Source organism: Mauremys reevesii, linkage group 1 (assembly GCF_016161935.1).
Source record: "Mauremys reevesii isolate NIE-2019 linkage group 1, ASM1616193v1, whole genome shotgun sequence".
NCBI classification, from domain to species: domain Eukaryota; kingdom Metazoa; phylum Chordata; order Testudines; family Geoemydidae; genus Mauremys; species Mauremys reevesii.
Window position 1 is genome coordinate 161,029,775 of NC_052623.1, and position 23,237 is coordinate 161,053,011.

General features: G+C 41.4%; 1 protein-coding gene across 1 annotated transcript in view; it reads right to left on the minus strand.

Moving 5' to 3' along the window:
* Positions 1-21,522, minus strand: part of LOC120406777 (serine-rich adhesin for platelets-like) — a 42,708-nt gene extending 21,186 nt beyond the window's left edge. The window contains exons 1-11 of the mRNA XM_039541930.1: positions 20,887-21,522; positions 18,728-20,642; positions 17,883-18,137; positions 16,580-16,692; positions 13,361-13,580; positions 13,026-13,163; positions 7,038-11,375; positions 6,194-6,448; positions 3,431-3,543; positions 576-795; positions 241-378 (exon numbers count right to left, since the gene is read on the minus strand). Coding sequence (XP_039397864.1) covers positions 241-378; positions 576-795; positions 3,431-3,543; positions 6,194-6,448; positions 7,038-11,375; positions 13,026-13,163; positions 13,361-13,580; positions 16,580-16,692; positions 17,883-18,137; positions 18,728-20,642; positions 20,887-21,522 — 8,341 coding nt within the window. The remainder of the gene's footprint in view (positions 1-240; positions 379-575; positions 796-3,430; positions 3,544-6,193; positions 6,449-7,037; positions 11,376-13,025; positions 13,164-13,360; positions 13,581-16,579; positions 16,693-17,882; positions 18,138-18,727; positions 20,643-20,886) is intronic.
* Positions 21,523-23,237: the final 1,715 nt, after the last annotated feature.

A 23,237-nucleotide genomic window follows, 5' to 3' on the forward strand; every position in this document is an offset into this window, starting at 1 on the left:
TATGTATTTGTACAGAGACTATCACGGTGGAACTCCACCATTGATTGCGGCCTCCTGACAATAATGTAATAAGATAAAATAATAATCATCATCGTCTGTTAAGATTCCACCGTGTTTTATTCTAGTTATTTTTTTCTTATTTTCTTAAATAACTCATTTATGAGTTAATTTTTAAGAGTCAAATACAAAGTTTTAGAAAATGACCATCTAAAGAGTTTTGTGAATTTAAATTCATCTTACCTCGGCAATCTCTCCCAGGAACGTTGGGACTGAAGTCTGTGAATCCAGCCTGACACTGACAGGAATAAGATGGCCCGCTAATGTTGCATGTGGCATGTTCAGAACAATCATTGAATCCCATCTTACAACTATTCGTTTCTATAAGGAAGTTGAACAAACATAAAAAGAACAACTTTTTAACTCATCATGGAAAAGATGAAAGTACAAGTGCTGAGTGCAATTAAATGACACAGTTCACTGCCAGTGCAGTTGTTGTCACATAAAGTCACTATCAGTGATAAACACTGTAATCTCTAAATATAAAGAAAACAATTCGTATGAGCATTAGGCTATACCTTCTATAAGTGTACTGTTAGGGTCCGTTTGAAATTCTGTACTGTTGTTAAAGGCCTCTGTAAAAGCAGCTGTGAGCTCTGTTTTTGTTAAATTTTCTCCTACATCCAAAACAATCATAAAGTCCACAACTATACTGCCACTTCTAAGATTGTTGATTACTATACGCAGTTTTCCTTCATCTAGTAACCTTTGCATCTCAGGTGGCAAGTTTTTTCTTATCTGTAAAGTAAAAAGTTAAAATTATTCAATTTTCCTTTTGCAGTCAAGAACTCTTAAGGCAAAAATTACCCTTCATTGTTCAATTCATTGACCAGCATTACTGATAGTGGAACCAAATGCTTATAGAAATCAGTTCTACGACCTTCAAACATTTTCATAACTCTCATATATTAATGGCAAATGGTAAAAAATTGCAAGAGGTGATAGGGTTAAAAACTGTTTGAGAGAGAGATCTACAAACCAGAGCTCGTTCCCACTCCCCTTGAGGATGTAAGGTGAACAGGACTCTCCCAGTTGTCTAGGTCAGGCCCCTTCCCTTCCATGAACACTGGTTTAGAACAGTCTTTGGCCCTCAATTAAAACCAAATTGAAATCCCCTACTTTTAAATCTCTTCTTCCTGTCTCCCAAATTCTGCTTTAGAGGAAGCTTTTGAGCGGTATTTAAGTGTAGTAACAAATTAGCATTTTCTGCAGTAATCCAGTTGGAAGGCCAAGAATCACTGTATAAATATGGCAAGACCCAAATGAACAAAATGTCCACATGTGTCTAGCCAAATGGAGACGGGAAAAGTCTCATCTTTTCACTGACACTATGCAGGAATCAAGGAGCATGAAAATGTCCATAGTGATGGTTAGACACCAGCGTGTCATGAAAGATAGCAGTTATTTGGGTTTGGATTTATGCTGTTGGATACATTTTTTCCTCTCACTTTATTTTTCACTTGCTTGTTTTTAGCTCTGTCTAACCACAATGAAACACATGAAATAAAAAAGAAAAAATAGTAGACGTTCAAGTCCAAAGTCTACATATGTATTCACAATCTTTGGAAGTATGTTTACTACCAACACGTTTTGTATTTCAGTTATTGGAAAGACTTTTAAAAAAAGTTATGTTTAAAAATAAAATTTAGCAATTATATCACACTTTTCATGTTCAAAGCATTTTACAAGCGCTAGCTGTGAACTTCCTTAACAAAGGGGGGAGAAGCACCTGCAATACAAAGGAAAAAATGCCAGTGTTTCTACCCTTGCTACATTCTTCACCCTTTCTAGAAGCATCATCCGAATTTTTTCTAGATAGAGCTTTGACCAACTCACTCTCATCCAAGGCCCTACCTCATTTGGATGTGGAAAGTGTAGAGAGTACACTATGTAATCTCACTATATCTCCTAACAGGCTCCTTGTCATGGGACGGAAACTCCAAAATCATGTTTGACTGACCCTCAGCGAATAGAAGTAATTGCTCAACACCACCCTTTTGGCTCTAAGAGGATTAAACAAAGTGCAAGTCCATCTACCCCACTTGTGTCCACAGGGCATCAACCAGATCTGCCAATCTTTTGTTACAGTCTTTTATTTGTTATGGCATACACACAGAGAAGTTAGATAAAAAACATAAAATACTCTTTCTGGAATATAGCAGTGTTACGCTACTTTATTTCTCAGACTCCAAAACCCTAACATACAAGCACCAAAAATGGAGAAACAAAGAAGACTGCTCCCCTAAAACAGCAAGGCAGAACTCAACCCACCTTGCTCTAGGCTGGCTCTTTGCAGACTGACTGCTGAAGACCCAGATTGCACATTTCCCTCCAGAGCTCCCTCAACTACAAAACAGACCAGTAAACTCCTTAGAAATTAAAGTAATAGCTTATCATTTGGATGGTTAATATAACATATCATTGAAATTAAAGGCTGCTGAGAGATTTAGGAATTAGAATAGCCCCCTATCCCTTGAAAGTGATGGTCAACCAAAAAGATTAGTGCAGTGTCTTGGTGTCTCAGGAATAATGTCAAATTGAAGGGGGATAAGGAAATCTGAGGATGTCAAAGGACACAGATGCTTGGCTGAAACTTTAGCAGTAAAATCACTTATCGGGAAAGATAGAGACAAGGCAATAATTGTCAAAACTTGTCTGTGTCAGGGGAGGATTCCCTGATCAAGGGCATAATACCTGCTCACGTGCAAGAAGTTGGTACCTTACCCTTCTCTAAGGAGGCACTGATGTTCTCAAAACAACAGGGACCCAATGACTCCCTACTGGATGTTGCTAGCCATAAGACAGGACGTCACCGGTAACAGACTGCATTTCTCCCTATACAAAAACTCTCAGTAAATGAAACTGGTGAGAAATTAACCAGAGAAGATTTCACATTTGCCTCCTGCTGATATGACTCATCTACCTAGGAGGTGACCTAATCCAAATCTCATCAGTCTTATCCTCAAATAAGTAGATAATATTTCACAACAAGAAACACCTGATTCTGCTTCTGGTTAATGGCAATCCAGATTCACTATGCAGTCCAAACCTAAATTCAACATTCACTGGCATTTCATGGACACCATGGTGGGAAAAAAACCCATCACCTCTACCCCATCTCAGATCTCAAAAACTCATTATCCTTCAGTTAATATGACTCTGGGCCAGAGCGTCATTTAAACGAAGGCTCAATAGGACCTTAGTGTAAATGAGAGTTCATGCATCACTGTGCAATAACCATCACTGGTATTCTAACCTCCAACCAATGTGTTCCATCTGTGTAGATCGTGTGTGACCTGGTTCTCACATATATTTGGATTAGGAACAGTTCAATAGAAAACTAATTTTATTTGAATAATCCTGGATATAATACCTCCGCAATGAACTTCTTTTCAAAATCCTTAAAGTCTTCACTTGATTTGTTGTTATACTCAGGTTTGAATTCTTCATTTGTAATCCTGGTTTTTCCATCAAATGTTTTAGCTTCTGTAAAGACATTGAAAAACAGTTCAGCACAGTGCTGCAAGAATGCATTTGTTACGTGAAATCTTTTGGCTACTACCCAGATCAAACACAACATTGACATGCTACCTTCACCCCAACTTCTGGGACACGTTGAAAGGTAAAAGAATTGTAAAGTAATCAAAATGAATGTGAGATATATCAATTTTTAAAAGGGTAACTAGAATGAATCTACCATAAGCAGGAGAGAGTGGACCCGGATTCCACTGTTTGTAGTCCAAAGTTTGTCATATTGAATTATTTAATTAGAGCTAATAGCACAGTAATAAAACTGTTACTGGGGTATGTTGGGTTCTTCACTGAAAATTTTAGGAAGATATACTTTGGTCAGTTTATTTTATATTCTATTTCAAAAATGGTTCTCTGTCTAAATACAAACTACAATAGCACTAGGCATAAGTCAATGTAGGCAGGATGTCTTCATCCACTAAGACAGTCAATACTGTACTTAGTGGGAAGGATCTTCAATTCACACCTAACTGCCCAATTTGCTATCCTAATTTTGATTTCTGTTCTATTCTTCTAGGTAAGATATATATTTCTTTATCAAATATATATATTTGAAACCTATAACGTAAGATGGAAAATATCCAGAGTAAAATATAACTTATCTACTCTATCTCTCTGTCTTTTGCTTAAGATAGAGCTGTGTGGGCCAAATCTTTTCTTTACTTACACATGTACAACCACACTGATAGCAGAGGGGTTGTTTACATGTAACTGAGGGAAGAATGGCTGTCATGTCTTTCCATGGAATTAATGTCTTTCAGGGGCCAGTTTCCTTTGACTTGTTCCAGATTTTCTGAGTCATAGACATGACAGTCTCCGAGATTCACTGCTACATCATAGAATCATAGAATTCAAGATCAGAAGGGACCATTATGATCATCTAGTCTGACCTCCTGCAAGATGCAGGCCACATAAGCCGATCCACCCACTCCTTTAGCAAGCGACCCCTGCCCCATGCTTCGGAGGAAGGCGAAAAACCTCCAGGGCCACTGCCAATCTACCCTGGAGGAAAATTCCTTCCCGACCCCAAATATGGCGGTCAGCTGAACCCCGAGCATGCGGGCAAGACTCTCCAGCCATACCCTCTGGAAAAAGGTTAAGAATATCATATCATTGACCCATTGTACTATTTACCAGTGTGGCACTTAATTGACCTATTGACTATGCCTGTTATCCTATCATACCATCTCCTCCATAAACTTATCTAGCTTAATCTTAAAGTCATGGAGGTCCTTCGCCCCCACTGTTTCCCTCGGTAGGCTGTTCCAGTATTGCACTCCCCTGATGGTTAGAAACCTTCGTCTAATTTCAAGCCTAAATTTCCTGACTGACAATTTATATCCGTTTGTCCTCGTGTCCACATTAGCACTGAGCTGAAATAATTCCTCTCCTTCCCTGGTATTTATCCCTCTGATATATTTAAAGAGTGTAATCATATCTCCTCTTATCTTTCTTTTGGTTAAGGAAAACAAACCGAGCTCCTCAAGTCTCCTTTCATACGACAGGCCTTCCATTCCTCGGATCATTCTAGTGGCCCTTCTTTGTACCTGTTCCAGTTTGAATTCATCCTTCTTAAACATGGGAGACCAAAACTGCACACAATACTCCAAATGAGGTCTCACCAACGCCTTATATAACGGGACTAGCACCTCCTTATCCCTACTAGAAATACCTCGCCTAATGCATCCCAAGACCGCATTAGCTTTTTTAACGGCCACATCGCATTGCCTACTCATAGTCATCCTACGATCAACCAGGACTCCTAGGTCCTTCTCCTCCTCCGTTACATCCAACTGGTGCGTCCCTAGCTTATAACTAAAATTCTTGTTAGTCATCCCTAAATGCATAACCTTACACTTCTCACTATTGAATTTCATCCTGTTGCTAATACTCCAGTTTACAAGGTCATCCAAATCTCCCTGGAGGATATCCCGATCCTTTTCCGAATTGGCAATACCTCCCAACTTGGTGTCATCCGCAAACTTTATCAGCCCACTCCTACTCTTGGTTCCCAGGTCAGCAATAAATAGATTGAATAAAATCGGACCCAAAACCGAACCTTGAGGAACTCCACTGGTAACCCCCCTCCAACCCGACAGTTCCCCCTTCAATACTACCCTCTGCAATCTCCCCTTTAACCAGCTCCTTATCCAACTCTGGATTTTCATTTCGATCCCCATCTTTTGCAATTTAACCAGTAATTCCTCATGCGGTACCATATCAAACGCCTTACTGAAATCCAGATATATTAGATCCACCGCATTTCCCTTGTCTAAAAAATCTGTTACTTTCACAAAGAAGGGCCCAATCCCAAAAGTACCCTCAAATTTCATTGAAAGTCAAATGAGTTGAGGGTGATCAAAACATTACAAGATGAAACACTTATTTTTCTGTTTATTTGAGTGATGTGATGACTACAAATGTAATGACTGATCCATCATCACTGAGTGCACATCTGGACTTCAGGGTCCATGATATGGCCAAGTCATTTCAGGATTTATCCCATTTATATCAAAGAGAGTTTTGCCTGAGTAAGGACTTCCGAATTTGGCCATATATGAGTTACTGTAATAAAGAAAAAAATATTCAATTATTAAGGCAATACCTGTGCGAACTCTTCTTGAAGTATTGATCTTCTTAGCACAAGTTAAAACTTCCACAGATATTATATATTCATAACCAGGAACCAGATCTCCAAATGCTATCCATGTTTCATTCGTAGTGCTCTTATTCCTCACTGTGTTATCCCCCAGCAGATATACAGTGTAAGGGCTATCTCTTGTCCCACCTCGAGGTGTCCAATTCAACTGTATCACTTCACTGGTTACTTTCTCAAGTTGTATGGAAAAAATAAGTGAAGCTATAAACAAAAAATGAAGTTGCTGTAAGTCATGGATTTGCTTATTTTCTGTGAGTCAAAAAATAAATTTTAGTTTTCAAATTCTTATTTTAGGTCAAACTAAATTATCTGCAGAATTTATAAGTTAATTAAATGCTTCAGTATAGTCTATAAATAGAGTTATGGATCATATTTGGTCTCAATATTTAAGTCACTACTATATTCTAAAATACTGTCTAACCTCTTATTTGTTACTGTAGCCTATTTGGCTGTATTTCATTTGTTTAGCATACAATGCTCTAAATCTTCTCAGGCAAGAGGCAGTAGCAGACACATAACAGTTCAAAATTCTGATTTCAGAAGGTCCACATATTTCAGCTACTGGATGAAGAATCCCTACATGTAGAACAATTTCTGATTCACTGTATGACATCTAAAAATGTGTTTATGATTTAGATTTTTCATTCCTAAAGCCACAGTTTATTGGGTGTGTTACTCACACTTTCCAATACAATACTTATTTAAAAACAAGTATATTTTCATAGGCGACGTCGGAATTCATTCTTAAGTTTTGTTTTTCAATGTTTAGTAAAAGCACAAATATACTTACTGCAAGTTCCTTGTGGTAATGTACTTTTTGTGGTAGCTGAAACAGTGCCAGCTTCGGGTGCTGTAATTCTAACTGTGGAAGATGTATCTGATGAACCTGTAGAAATTCTCTCTGTGGAAGAAGCTGTAGACGATACGGATATTGGTGTGCTAGAAACAGATGAAGGTGTTCTTGTGGTATCCACACTAGTAATTGTGGAAGGGGCTGTAGATATGTCATCAGTGTCCGTAGTAGCAGAAGGCCTGGAGGTGCCATTTGTTAGCACTTCATTAGACACGGGAGCTGCAGTGGACTGTGTCGCAATTGTTCCTAAGGAGGTAGTCAGAGTTGCTCTGGAAGTATCAGTAGATGATGTACCTGATGAACCTATAGAAATTCTCTCTGTGGAAGAAGCTGTAGACGATAAGGATATTGGTGTGCTGAAAGCAGGAGACAGTGTTTTTGTGGTGTCCACACTAGTAATTGTGGAAGGGGCTGTAGATATGTCATTAGTGTCCGTAGTAGCAGAAGGCCTGGAGGTGCCATTTGTTAGCACTTCATTAGACACGGGAGCTGCAGTGGACTGCATCGCAATTGTTCCTAAGGGGGTAGTCAGAGTTGCTCTGGTCATATCAGTAGATGATGTACCTGATGAACCTGTAGAAATTCTCTCTGTGGAAGAAGCTGTAGACGATAAGGATATTGGTGTGCTGGAAGCAGGAGACTGTGTTTTTGTGGTGTCCACACTAGTAATTGTGGAAGGGGCTGTAGATATATGATTAGTGTCCGTAGTAGGAGAAGGCCTAGAAGTGCCATTTGTTAGCACATCATTAGACACGGGAGCTGCAGTGGACTGCATCGCAATTGTTCCTAAGGGGGTAGTCAGAGTTGCTCTGGAAGTATCAGTAGATGATGTACCTGATGAACCTGTAGAAATTCTCTCTGTGGAAGAAGCTGTAGACGATAAGGATATTGGTGTGCTGAAAGCAGGAGACAGTGTTTTTGTGGTATCCACATTAGTAATTGTGGAAGGGGCTGTAGATATGTCATTAGTGTCCGTAGTAGCAGAAGGCCTGGAGGTGCCATTTGTTAGCACTTCATTAGACACGGGAGCTGCAGTGGACTGCGTCGCAATTGTTCCTAAGGGGGTAGTCAGAGTTGCTCTGGTCATATCAGTAGATGATGTACCTGATGAACCTGTAGAAATTCTCTCTGTGGAAGAAGCTATAGACCATAAGGATATTGGTGTGCTGGAAGCAGGAGACGGTGTTTTTGTGGTGTCCACACTAGTAATTGTGGAAGGGGCTGTAGATATATGATTAGTGTCCGTAGTAGCAGAAGGCCTGGAGGTGCCATTTGTTAGCACTTCATTAGACACGGGAGCTGCAGTGGACTGCGTCGCAATTGTTCCTAAGGGGGTAGTCAGAGTTGCTCTGGTCATATCAGTAGATGATGTACCTGATGAACCTGTAGAAATTCTCTCTGTGGAAGAAGCTGTAGATGATAACGATATTAGTGTGCTGGAAGCAGGAGACGGTGTTTTTGTGGTGTCCACACTAGTAATTGTGGAAGGGGCTGTAGATATATGATTAGTGTCCGTAGTAGCAGAAGGCCTGGAGGTGCCATTTGTAAGCACTTCATTAGACACGGGAGCTGCAGTGGACTGCATCACAATTGTTCCTAAGGGGGTAGTCAGAGTTGCTCTGGAAGTATCAGTAGATGATGTATTTGATGACTCTGTAGAAATTCTCTCTGTGGAAGAAGCTGTAGACGATAAGGATATTGGTGTGCTGGAAGCAGGAGACGGTGTTTTTGTGGTGTCCACACTAGTAATTGTGGAAGGGGCTGTAGATATATGATTAGTGTCCGTAGTAGGAGAAGGCCTAGAAGTGCCATTTGTTAGCACTTCATTAGACACGGGAGCTGCAGTGGACTGCGTCGCAATTGTTCCTAAGGAGGTAGTCAGAGTTGCTCTGGAAGTATCAGTAGATGATGTACCTGATGAACCTGTAGAAATTCTCTCTGTGGAAGAAGCTGTAGACGATAAGGATATTGGTGTGCTAGAAACAGATGAAGGTGTTCTTGTGGTGTCCACACTAGTAATTGTGGAAGGGGCTGTAGATATGTCATTAGTGTCCGTAGTAGCAGAAGGCCTGGAGGTGCCATTTGTTAGCACTTCATTAGACACGGGAGCTGCAGTGGACTGCGTCGCAATTGTTCCTAAGGGGGTAGTCAGAGTTGCTCTGGAAGTATCAGTAGATGATGTACCTGATGAACCTGTAGAAATTCTCTCTGTGGAAGAAGCTGTAGACGATAAGGATATTGGTGTGCTGGAAGCAGGAGACGGTGTTTTTGTGGTGTCCATACTAGTAATTGTGGAAGGGGCTGTAGATATATGATCAGTGTCTGTAGTAGGAGATGGCCTAGAAGTGCCATTTGTTAGCACTTCATTAGACACGGGAGCTGCAGTGGACTGCGTCGCAATTGTTCCTAAGGAGGTAGTCAGAGTTGCTCTGGAAGTATCAGTAGATGATGTACCTGATGAACCTGTAGAAATTCTCTCTGTGGAAGAAGCTGTAGACGATAAAGGTATTGGTGTGCTAGAAACAGATGAAGGTGTTCTTGTGGTGTCCACCCTAGTAATTGTGGAAGGGGCTGTAGATATGTCATTAGTGTCCGTAGTAACAGAAGGCCTGGAGGTGCCATTTGTTAGCACTTCATTAGACACGGGAGCTGCAGTGGACTGCGTCACAATTGTTCCTAAGGGGGTAGTCAGAGTTGCTCTGGTCATATCAGTAGATGATGTACCTGATGAACCTGTAGAAATTCTCTCTGTGGAAGAAGCTGTAGATGATAACGATATTGGTGTGCTGGAAGCAGGAGACGGTGTTTTTGTGGTGTCCACACTAGTAACTGTGGAAGGGGCTGTAGATATATGATTAGTGTCCGTAGTAGCAGAAGGCCTGGAGGTGCCATTTGTAAGCACTTCATTAGACACGGGAGCTGCAGTGGACTGCGTCACAATTGTTCCTAAGGGGGTAGTCAGAGTTGCTCTGGAAGTATCAGTAGATGATGTATTTGATGACTCTGTAGAAATTCTCTCTGTGGAAGGAGCTGTAGACGATAAGGATATTGGTGTGCTGGATTCAGGAGACGGTGTTTTTGTGGTGTCCACACTAGTAATTGTGGAAGGGGCTGTAGATATATGATTAGTGTCCGTACTAGGAGAAGGCCTAGAAGTGCCATTTGTTAGCACTTCATTAGACACGGGAGCTGCAGTGGACTGCGTCGCAATTGTTCCTAAGGAGGTAGTCAGAGTTGCTCTGGAAGTATCAGTAGATGATGTACCTGATGAACCTGTAGAAATTCTCTCTGTGGAAGAAGTTGTAGACGATAAGGATATTGGTGTGCTAGAAACAGATGAAGGTGTTCTTGTGGTGTCCACACTAGTAATTGTGGAAGGGGCTGTAGATATGTCATTAGTGTCCGTAGTAACAGAAGGCCTGGAGGTGCCATTTGTTAGCACTTCATTAGACACGGGAGCTGCAGTGGACTGCGTCACAATTGTTCCTAAGGGGGTAGTCAGAGTTGTTCTGGAAGTATCAGTAGATGATGTACCTGATGAACCTGTAGAAATTCTCTCTGTGGAAGAAGCTGTAGACGATAAGGATATTGGTGTGCTGGAAGCAGGAGACGGTGTTTTTGTGGTGTCCACCCTAGTAATTGTGGAAGGGGCTGTAGATATGTCATTAGTGTCCGTAGTAGCAGAAGGCCTGGAGGTGCCATTTGTTAGCACTTCATTAGACACGGGAGCTGCAGTGGACTGCGTCGCAATTGTTCCTAAGGCAGTAGTTTCCACGGATGTATTATTTACAGAATATGTATTTGTGGATTTTGTAGCTACTGATGAAGATACTGGCAAAGTTACACGTGTTTCAGTGAAGGCGGGTGTTGAAAAATGTGTCTCTGTAGTTGCTATTGTGTCTGTATATATTGGCGTTGTTTTTTCTGTGGGAGTACTTTTACCTATTTCAGTACTTGTAATTATAGTATTGCCAGTAGGACTGATAAGTGTTATGTTACCTGTGGGCACTTTACTCACAGTATTCGTTGAAGTGACTTCAATTGTAGGTTGAAGTGTAGTAGTTATTAAGGAAGTAATTAAATTTGTTAAATCTACTGTGGTTGGATATATGAGTGATGTAGATTGTGGACTCAGCACTGGTAACGGAACTGTCGTGTTTATAGAAGTTGCAGGTGCAGTTTCAGATTCTTGTGTGGGGCTAATGCTTTCAACAGATGGCTTTGATGTAGATGGCTGTCTTGATGGTGCAGTTGTCACAGGCTCTACAGCTGGTTCTATTATAGAAAAAATAAGGCAACATTAAAATGAGAGATGGAGAACATCATTTTTAAATCATACTGAAATGGAATTTCTTTTGCCAATCAAAGTTGCCGTCCATTTACTCAAGCACAATCATGCAGGGCTAGATTGTTCCCTTGTCTTACTCAGCTAAGCAGGGGAATAAGGAGGAGTAAGGGCCACCCACCCCTTTGCACAACCTCCCTGGATCTTGGGCCTGGGTCTCATGCAGAGTGCAGCCTCTGCTTTCTGGATCATTGCCCCACCAAGAAAGCGGGTAGGGAATAGACAGAGTTTTGACTCCACCGGCCCTACTTGCTGTTGAGAGTAGATGGTGAGCTGCTCTGGGGAAGTAAACTCACCATTTCAAGGGCTGTAGTAACTGAATTTTCCCTGTAGCAAGATGAAATCAGGGCAGGAATTATGAAGCTCTGTGCCACAATTCCTTTCCAGGGCTTTTCCTGGGGCCATAGTTATGCATTACACCTTACTCAGGACTGGGACTAATAATTCAATCTGATACACAGTTTTTCCCCATTTGTGTAGTTCCCAGTACTCTGGTTGGTTCTGTCTATCTAACTTGCAGGGTCATCATGCAGTTATTTCTCAGCAACTGTACAGAATGTGAATCTCTGTAACTCTGATTGGCTCACAACTATTATTTGTTAAGATAAAGGTGAAGCAGAAGAATTCCACAATGTAGATGAAAGAGAAGAAAAGAAAATAGGGTTGTGAAGCTGCTGGAAGGGAAAATGCTTTTTATATGTTTTAAGGCAATATAATAACTTGAGAGTTGCTTACTATTAATTATGTACTAAACAAAGGGTTCAACCTCAGAGTTTATATACCCAAAATATAGTCCTTGTGTTGTAAACAGGAATCACTCTTCAGTTACCATTGGGATATGACTATGGACCCAATCCTACATAACTTTACTCTTATAAATAATTCTTTATGCAGCCAATTTGAAGCCATGTCCCTGTCTCTTAAATCTGGATTAATCTTTCTTCCCTTTTAAAGGACCCACATATTTCTAAAGTCCACCTGGGCCAGACTGTGAATTTCCATTAAAGCATTTCTCTTGAGGAGAAGGCGAGTGTTGTGTTAAGATGCTGCAGTGGCATTTGGGAGAGGGGAGTCAAAACTGGATCTTCTACAAACTTCATGTGCAAATTACTTCATCTCTCTTTGCCTCAGTTCCCCATTTGTTAAATGGAGTTAATGATACTTCCTTTCTCCTACCCTTTAACTGTCTTCTCCATTTAATCCCCAGTCCTGCAAACACTTAGTAAACAAACGACTCATTCCATTGTACTCTGTTTCAATTGGACAACACTGCTTCAATTCACCACACTGGGGAGTGTCAGAAAGGCAAGGCCTTAGAGTGTATGTCCTTCAGGGCAGTGAATGTATTTGTACAGAGACTATCACAGTGGAACTCCACAATTGGTTGGGGCCTCCTGACAATAATGTAATAAGATAAAATAATAATCATCATCGTTTGTTAAGATTCCACCGTGTTTTATTCTAGTTATTTTTTTCTTATTTTCTTAAATAACTCATTTATGAGTTTATTTTTAAGAGTCAAATACAAAGTTTTAGAAAATGACCATCCAAAGAGTTTTGTGAATTTAAATTCATCTTACCTCGGCAATCTCTCCCAGGTACGTTGGGACTGAAGTCTGTGAATCCAGCCTGACACTGACAGGAATAAGATGGCCCGCTAATGTTGCATGTGGCATGTTCAGAACAATCATTGAATCCCATCTTACAACTATTCGTTTCTATAAGGAAGTTGAACAAACATAAAAAGAACAACTTTTTAACTCATCATGGAAAAGATGAAAGTACAAGTGCTGAGTGCAATTAAATGACACAGTTCACTGCCAGTGCAGTTGTTGTCACATAAAGTCACTATCAGTGATAAACACTGTAATCTCTAAATATAAAGAAAACAATTCGTATGAGCATTAGGCTATACCTTCTATAAGTGTACCGTTGCGGTCCGTTTGAAATACTGTACTGTTGTTAAAGGCCTCTGTAAAAGCATCTGTGAGCTCCGTTTTTGTTAAATTTTCTCCTACATCCAAAACAATCATAAAGTCCACAACTATACTGCCACTTTTAAGATTGTTGATTACTATACGCAGTTTTCCTTCGTCTAGTAACCTTTGCATCTCAGGTGGCAAGTTTTTTCTTATCTGTAAAGTAAAAAGTTAAAATTATTCAATTTTCCTTTTGCAGTCAAGAACTCTTAAGGCAAAAATTACCCTTCATTGTTCAATTCATTGACCAGCATTACTGATAGTGGAACCAAATGCTTATAGAAATCAGTTCTACGACCTTCAAACATTTTCATAACTCTCATATATTAATGGCAAATGGTAAAAAATTGCAAGAGGTGATAGGGTTAAAAACTGTTTGAGAGAGAGATCTACAAACCAGAGCTCGTTCCCACTCCCCTTGAGGATGTAAGGTGAACAGGACTCTCCCAGTTGTCTAGGTCAGGCCCCTTCCCTTCCATGAACACTGGTTTAGAACAGCCTTTGGCCCTCAATTAAAACCAAATTGAAATCCCCTACTTTTAAATCTCTTCTTCCTGTCTCCCAAATTCTGCTTTAGAGGAAGCTTTTGAGCGGTATTTAAGTGTAGTAACAAATTAGCATTTTCTGCAGTAATCCAGTTGGAAGGCCAAGAATCACTGTATAAATATGGCAAGACCCAAATGAACAAAATGTCCACATGTGTCTAGCCAAAGGGAGACGGGAAAAGTCTCATCTTTTCACTGACACTATGCAGGAATCAAGGAGCATGAAAATGTCCATAGTGATGGTTAGACACCAGCGTGTCATGAAAGATAGCAGTTATTTGGGTTTGGATTTATGCTGTTGGATACATTTTTTCCTCTCACTTTATTTTTCACTTGCTTGTTTTTAGCTCTGTCTAACCACAATGAAGCACATGAAATAAAAAAGAAAAAATAGTAGACGTTCAAGTCCAAAGTCTACATATGTATTCACAATCTTTGGAAGTATGTTTACTACCAACACGTTTTGTATTTCAGTTATTGGAAAGACTTTTAAAAAAAGTTATATTTAAAAATAAAATTTAACAATTATATCACACTTTTCATGTTCAAAGCATTTTACAAGCGCTAGCTGTGAACTTCCTTAACAAAGGGGGGAGAAGCACCCGCAATACAAAGGAAAAAATGCCAATGTTTGCACCCTTGCTACATTCTTCACCCTTTCTAGAAGCACCATCCGAATTTTTTCTAGATAGAGCTTTGACCAACTCACTCTCATCCAAGGCCCTACCTCATTTGGATGTGGAAAGTGTAGAGAGTACACTATGTAATCTCACTATATCTCCTAACAGGCTCCTTGTCATGGGACGGAAACTCCAAAATCATGTTTGACTGACCCTCAGCAAATAGAAGTAATTGCTCAACACCACCCTTTTGGTTCTAAGAGGATTAAACAAAGTGCAAGTCCATCTACCCCACTTGTGTCCACAGGGCATCAACCAGATCTGCCAATCTTTTGTTACAGTCTTTTATTTGTTATGGCATGCACACAGAGAAGTTAGATAAAAAACATAAAATACTCTTTCTGGAATATAGCAGTGTTACGCTACTTTATTTCTCAGACTTCAAAACCATAACATACAAGCACCCAAAATGGAGAAACAAAGAAGACTGCTCCCCTAAAACAGCAAGGCAGAACTCAACCCACCTTGCTCTAGGCTGGCTCTTTGCAGACTGACTGCTGAAGACCCAGATTGCACATTTCCCTCCAGAGCTCCCTCAATTACAAGACAGACCAGTAAACTCCTTAGAAATTAAAGTAATAGCTTATCATTTGGATGGTTAATATAACATATCATTGAAATTAAAGGCTGCTGAGAGATTTAGGAATCAGAATAGTCCCCTATCCCTTGAAAGTGATGGTCAACCAAAAAGATTAATGCAGTGTCTTGGTGTCTCCGGAATAATGTCAAATTGAAGGGGGATAAGGAAATCTGAGGATGTCAAAGGACACAGATGCTTGGCTGAAACTTTAGCAGTAAAATCACTTATCAGGAAAGATAGAGACAAGGCAATAATTGTCAAAACTTGTCTGTGTCAGGGGAGGATTCCCTGATCAAGGGCATAATACCTGCTCACATGCAAGAAGTTGGTACCTTACCCTTCTCTAAGGAGGCACTGATGTTCTCAAAACAACAGGGACCCAATGACTCCCTACTGGATGTTGCTAGCCATAAGACAGGAAGTCACCGGTAACAGACTGCATTTCTCCCTATACAAAAACTCTCAGTAAATGAAACTGGTGAGAAATTAACCAGAGAAGATTTCACATTTGCCTCCTGCTGATATGACTCATCTACCTAGGAGGTGACCTAATCCAAATCTCATCAGTCTTATCCTCAAATAAGTAGATAATATTTCACAACAAGAAACACCTGATTCTGTTTCTGGTTAATGGCAATCCAGATTCACTATGCACAGGGCTGGCTCCAGACCCCAGCACGCCAAGCGCGCGCTTGGGGCGGCGTCCGGCGGGGAGGGCAGCAGGCGGCTCCGGTGGACCCCCCGCAGGCGTGCCTGCGGAAGGTCTGCTGGTCCTGCGGTTCTGATGAACCTCACGCAGACGTGCCTGCGGAGGGGCCGCTGGTCCCGCTGCTTTGGTGGAGCATCCGCTGGCATGCCTGCGGGAGGTCCACCAGAGCCGCGGGACAAGTGGACCCTCTGCAGGCACGTCGACAGGAGGTCCACCGGAGCCGCAGGACCGGCGACTGGAAGAGCGCCCCCCGCGGCACGCCACCCTGATTGGGGCGGCGAAATTACTAGAGCCGCCCCTGACTATGCAGTCCAAACCTAAATTCAACATTCACTGGCATTTCATGGACACCATGGTGGGAAAAAAACCCATCACCTCTACCCCATCTCAGATCTCAAAAACTCATTATCCTTCAGTTAATATGACTCTGGGCCAGAGCGTCATTTAAACTAAGGCTCAATAGGACCTTAGTGTAAATCAGAGTTCATGCATCACTGTGCAATAACCATCACTGGTATTCTAACCTCCAACCAATGTGTTCCATCTGTGTAGATCGTGTGTGACCTGGTTCTCACATATATTTGGATTAGGAACAGTTCAATAGAAAACTAATTTTATTTGAATAATCCTGGATATAATACCTCCGCAATGAACTTCTTTTCAAAATCCTTAAAGTCTTCACTTGATTTGTTGTTATACTCAGGTTTGAATTCTTCATTTGTAATCCTGGTTTTTCCATCAAATGTTTTAGCTTCTGTAAAGACATTGAAAAACAGTTCAGCACAGTGCTGCAAGAATGCATTTGTTACGTGAAATCTTTTGGCTACTACCCAGATCAAACACAACATTGACATGCTACCTTCACCCCAACTTCTGGGACACGTTGAAAAGTTAAAGGATTGTAAAGTAATCAAAATGAATGTGAGATATATCAATTTTTAAAAGGGTAACTAGAATGAATCTACCATAAGCAGGAGAAAGTGGACCCGGATTCTATTGTTTGTAGTCAAAAGTTTGTCATATTGAATTATTTAATTAGAGCTAATATCACAGTAATTAAATTGTTACTGGGGTATGTTGGGTTCTTCACTGAAAATTTTAGGAAGATATACTTTGGTCAGTTTATTTTATATTCTATTTCAAAAATGGGTCTCTGTCTAAATACAAACTACAATAGCACTAGGCATAAGTCAATGTAGGCAGGATGTCTTCATCCACTAAGACACTCAATACTGTACTTAGTGGGAAGGATCTTCAATTCACACCTAACTCCCCAATTTGCTATCCTAATTTTGATTTCTGTTCTATTCTTCTAGGTAAGATATATATTTCCTTATCAAATATATATATTTGAAACCTATAATGTAAGATGGAAAATATCCAGAGTAAAATATCTTATCTACTCTATCTCTCTGTCTTTTCCTTTAAGATAGAGCTGTATGGGCCAAATCTTTTCTTTACTTACACATGTACAACCACACTGATAGCAGAGGGGTTGTTTACATGTAACTGAGGGAAGAATGGCTGTCATGTCTTTCCATGGAATTAATGTCTTTCAGGGGCCAGTTTCCTTTGACTTGTTCCAGATTTTCTGAGTCATAGACATGACAGTCTCTGAGATTCACTGCTACATCATTTAGAGCCCAATCCCAAAAGTACCCTCAACTTTCATTGAAAGTCAAATGAGTTGAGGGTGATCAAAACATTACAAGATGAAACACTTATTTTTCTGTTTATTTGAGTGATGTGATGACTACAAATGTAATGATTGATCCATCATCACTGAGTGCACATCTGGACTTCAGGGTCCATGATATGGCCAAGTCATTTCAGGATTTATCCCATTTATATCAAAGAGAGTTTTGCCTGAGTAAGGACTTCCGAATTTGGCCATATATGAGTTACTGTAATAAAGAAAAAAATATTCAATTATTAAGGCAATACCTGTGCGAACTCTCCTTGAAGTATTGATCTTCTTAGCACAAGTTAAAACTTCCACAGATATTATATATTCATAACCAGGAACCAGATCTCCAAATGCTATCCATGTTTCATTCGTAGTGCTCTTATTCCTCACTGTGTTATCCCCCAACAGATATACAGTGTAAGGGCTATCTCTTGTCCCACCTTGAGGTGTCCAATTCAACTGTATCACTTCACTGGTTACTTTCTCAAGTTGTATGGAAAAAATAAGTGAAGCTATAAACAAAAAATGAAGTTGCTGTAAGTCATGGATTTGCTTATTTTCTGTGAGTCAAAAAATAAATTTTAGTTTTCAAATTCTTATTTTAGGTTAAACTAAATTATCTGCAGAATTTATAAGGTAATTAAATGCTTCAGTATAGTCTAGAAATAGAGTTATGGATCATATTTGGTCTCAAAATTTAAGTCACTACTATATTCTAAAATACTGTCTAACCTCTTATTTGTTACTGTAGCCTATTTGGCTGTATTTCATTTGATTAGCATACAATGATCTAAATTTTCTCAGGCAAGAGGCAGTAGCAGACACATAACAGTTCAAAATTCTGATTTCAGAAGGTCCACATATTTCAGCTACTGGATGAAGAATCCCTACATGTAGAACAATTTCTGATTCACTGTATGACATCTAAAAATGTGTTTATAATTTAGATTTTTCATTCCTAAAGCCACAGTTTATTGGGTTTGTTACTCACACTTTCCAATACAATACTTATTTAAAAACAAGTATATTTTCATAGGCGACGTCGGAATTCATTCTTATGTTTTGTTTTTCAATGTTTAGTAAAAAGCACAAATATACTTACTGCAAGTTCCTTGTGGTAATGTACTTTTTGTGGTAGCTGAAACAGTGCCAGCTTCGGGTGCTGTAATTCTAACTGTGGGGTTTGTATTCTTCGAGGAAGTATCTCCTGCTGTTACAATTGTAGCAACAATAACTGTGGATTTGCTAGTTAATGATGTCTTTATAGGACTAGCAGAAATTATTGTGCCTGTAGTTGGTGGGGAAACAGATATGTTGGGTGTGGAAAAAGCAGAAGAAATATGAGATATTGTGGTGTTCAGAACAGTGATAGGTATGATAGATGTAAGTGTTGTGGAGGACATCGTAATGGTTTCATTGGAATTTAGCATGTCAGTAACTGTAGAAATGTCGACAGGATTTGAAATAGAACTGGATGCTGATGAAGTTACAGATGTTAATGAAAATGAAGTGTCTAAACCAGTGAGGGCAGAAGAGAATATAGTTGTGGAAGATATTTCTGCTGGGGTCTCTGCTGTAGTGCTTAGGTGAGTCATTGGATTGGTTCCTACAAAAGCTGTACTTTTATCACCCAATTCGGAAGCTACAGAAGCAGTAGAGGAGACTTTGTTTGTGAGGGCAGGTGGGCTGTTGGATTCTGTATCAGTTGTATCGCTGCTTGTGCTACCCACGGGTACTGTCTTTGGAACGGTATTAATACTGCCAGTGATTTGAGAAACCTCTGTCTGAGGAGGAAGATTTGTGGTGAAACGGGATGTTGCAGTTGGTGCCACTGTGCTGCTGTTCAGAATAACAGTGCTCACTGGAAGAGCTGACTTCTCTGTATCTGTGCTGGGTGTCTCTGCAGCAGGTGAATGCAGTGAGGAATGGCTCCGGTCTGTTGTTGTTACATCGTTCAGAGTTCTTTGGTTAGAGGAAGATGTTATGTCCTCCTGTGTATTCGATTCAGAGGTAAGTGGTGACAATGCACCTTTGGTGGATGTAATGCCCAGGCTGGATTCCGTGACAGTCGCAGAAGGAGTAGAGGATGTTTCTTCAGTGCGTGCATTACTTGTGGCAGTAAAGCCGTGCTCACTGACAGCATTAGAAGCAGTTTGCTCACTTGCCTGAGAAGCACTCTTTGATACAGGTGAGGAGGAATAAGAGGTGCTGGATTCTGTTTCTAAGGGGTTCAAAGTTGCTGGGCCATCCCTAGTGCTTGTTGTTGACAAAGGCAGAGTTGTTTCTGTGGAGAATCCAGTTGTGGCTGGACTGTTGGAAGATATTTCTGCTGGGGTCTCTGCTGTAGTGCTTAGGTGAGTCATTGGATTGGTTCCTACAAAAGCTGTACTTTTATCACCCAATTCGGAAGCTACAGAAGCAGTAGAGGAGACTTTGTTTGTGAGGGCAGGTGGGCTGTTGGATTCTGTATCAGTTGTATCGCTGCTTGTGCTACCCACGGGTACTGTCTTTGGAACGGTATTACTACTGCCAGTGATTTGAGAAACCTCTGTCTGAGGAGGAAGATTTGTGGTGAAACGGGATGTTGCAGTTGGTGCCACTGTGCTGCTGTCCAGAATAACAGTGCTCACTGGAAGAGCTGACTTCTCTGTATCTGTGCTGGGTGTCTCTGCAGCAGGTGAATGCAGTGAGGAATGGCTCTGGTCTGTTGTTGTTACATCGTTCAGAGTTCTTTGGTTAGAGGAAGATGTTATGTCCTCCTGTGTATTCGATTCAGAGGTAAGTGGTGACAATGCACCTTTGGTGGATGTAATGCCCAGGCTGGATTCCGTGACAGTCGCAGAAGGAGTAGAGGATGTTTCTTCAGTGCGTGCATTACTTGTGGCAGTAGAGCCGTGCTCACTGACAGCATTAGAAGCAGTTTGCTCGCTTGCCTGAGAAGCACTCTTTGATACAGGTGAGGAGGAATAAGAGGTGCTGGATTCTGTTTCTAAGGGTTCAAAGTTGCTGGGCCATCCCTAGTGCTTGTTGTTGACAAAGGCAGAGTTGTTTCTGTGGAGAATCCAGTTGTGGCTGGACTGTTGGAAGATATTTCTGCTGGGGTCTCTGCTGTAGTGCTTAGGTGAGTCATTGGATTGGTTCCTACAAAAGCTGTACTTTTATCACCCAATTCGGAAGCTACAGAAGCAGTAGAGGAGACTTTGTTTGCGAGGGCAGGTGGGCTGTTGGATTCTGTATCAGTTGTATCGCTGCTTGTGCTACCCACGGGTACTGTCTTTGAACAGTATTACTACTGCCAGTGATTTGAGAAACCTCTGTCTGAGGAGGAAGATTTGTGGTGAAACGGGATGTTGCAGTTGGTGCCACTGTGCTGCTGTCCAGAATAACAGTGCTCACTGGAAGAGCTGACTTCTCTGTATCTGTGCTGGGTGTCTCTGCAGCAGGTGAATGCAGTGAGGAATGGCTCCGGTCTGTTGTTGTTACATCGCTCAGAGTTCTTTGGTTAGAGGAAGATGTTATGTCCTCCTGTGTATTCGATTCAGAGGTAAGTGGTGACAATGCACCTTTGGTGGATGTAATTCCCAGGCTGGATTCCGTTACAGTCGCAGAAGGAGTAGAGGATGTTTCTTCAGTGCGTGCATTACTTGTGGCAGTAAAGCCGTGCTCACTGACAGCATTAGAAGCAGTTTGCTCGCTTGCCTGAGAAGCACTTTTTGATACAGGTGAGGAGGAATAAGAGGTGCTGGATTCTGTTTCTAAGGGGTTCAAAGTTGCTGGGCCATCCCTAGTGCTTGTTGTTGACAAAGGCAGAGTTGTTTCTGTGGAGAATCCAGTTGTGGCTGGACTGTTGGAAGATATTTCTGCTGGGGTCTCTGCTGTAGTGCTTAGGTGAGTCATTGGATTGGTTCCTACAAAAGCTGTACTTTTATCACCCAATTCGAAGCTACAGAAGCAGTAGAGGAGACTTTGTTTGTGAGGGCAGGTGGGCTGTTGGATTCTGTATCAGTTGTATCGCTGCTTGTGCTACCCACGGGTACTGTCTTTGGAACAGTATTACTACTGCCAGTGATTTGAGAAACCTCTGTCTGAGGAGGAAGATTTGTGGTGAAACGGGATGTTGCAGTTGGTGCCACTGTGCTGCTGTCCAGAATAACAGTGCTCACTGGAAGAGCTGACTTCTCTGTATCTGTGCTGGGTGTCTCTGCAGCAGGTGAATGCAGTGAGGAATGGCTCCGGTCTGTTGTTGTTACATCGTTCAGAGTTCTTTGGTTAGAGGAAGATGTTATGTCCTCCTGTGTATTCGATTCAGAGGTAAGTGGTGACAATGCACCTTTGGTGGATGTAATGCCCAGGCTGGATTCCGTGACAGTCGCAGAAGGAGTAGAGGATGTTTGTTCAGTGCGTGCATTACTTGTGGCAGTAAAGCCGTGCTCACTGACAGCATTAGAAGCAGTTTGCTCGCTTGCCTGAGAAGCACTCTTTGATACAGGTGAGGAGGAATAAGAGGTGCTGGATTCTGTTTCTAAGGGGTTCAAAGTTGCTGGGCCATCCCTAGTGCTTGTTGTTGACAAAGGCAGAGTTGTTTCTGTGGAGAATCCAGTTGTGGCTGGACTGTTGGAAGATATTTCTGCTGGGGTCTCTGCTGTAGTGCTTAGGTGAGTCATTGGCTTGGTTCCTACAAAAGCTGTACTTTTATCACCCAATTCGAAGCTACAGAAGCAGTAGAGGAGACTTTGTTTGTGAGGGCAGGTGGGCTGTTGGATTCTGTATCAGTTGTATCGCTGCTTGTGCTACCCACGGGTACTGTCTTTGAACGGTATTACTACTGCCAGTGATTTGAGAAACCTCTGTCTGAGGAGGAAGATTTGTGGTGAAACGGGATGTTGCAGTTGGTGCCACTGTGCTGCTGTCCAGAATAACAGTGCTCACTGGAAGAGCTGACTTCTCTGTATCTGTGCTGGGTGTCTCTGCAGCAGGTGAATGCAGTGAGGAATGGCTCTGGTCTGTTGTTGTTACATCGTTCAGAGTTCTTTGGTTAGAGGAAGATGTTATGTCCTCCTGTGTATTCGATTCAGAGGTAAGTGGTGACAATGCACCTTTGGTGGATGTAATGCCCAGGCTGGATTCCGTGACAGTCGCAGAAGGAGTAGAGGATGTTTCTTCAGTGCGTGCATTACTTGTGGCAGTAGAGCCGTGCTCACTGACAGCATTAGAAGCAGTTTGCTCGCTTGCCTGAGAAGCACTCTTTGATACAGGTGAGGAGGAATAAGAGGTGCTGGATTCTGTTTCTAAGGGGTTCAAAGTTGCTGGGCCATCCCTAGTGCTTGTTGTTGACAAAGGCAGAGTTGTTTCTGTGGAGAATCCAGTTGTGGCTGGACTGTTGGAAGATATTTCTGCTGGGGTCTCTGCTGTAGTGCTTAGGTGAGTCATTGGATTGGTTCCTACAAAAGCTGTACTTTTATCACCCAATTCGGAAGCTACAGAAGCAGTAGAGGAGACTTTGTTTGCGAGGGCAGGTGGGCTGTTGGATTCTGTATCAGTTGTATCGCTGCTTGTGCTACCCACGGGTACTGTCTTTGGAACGGTATTACTACTGCCAGTGATTTGAGAAA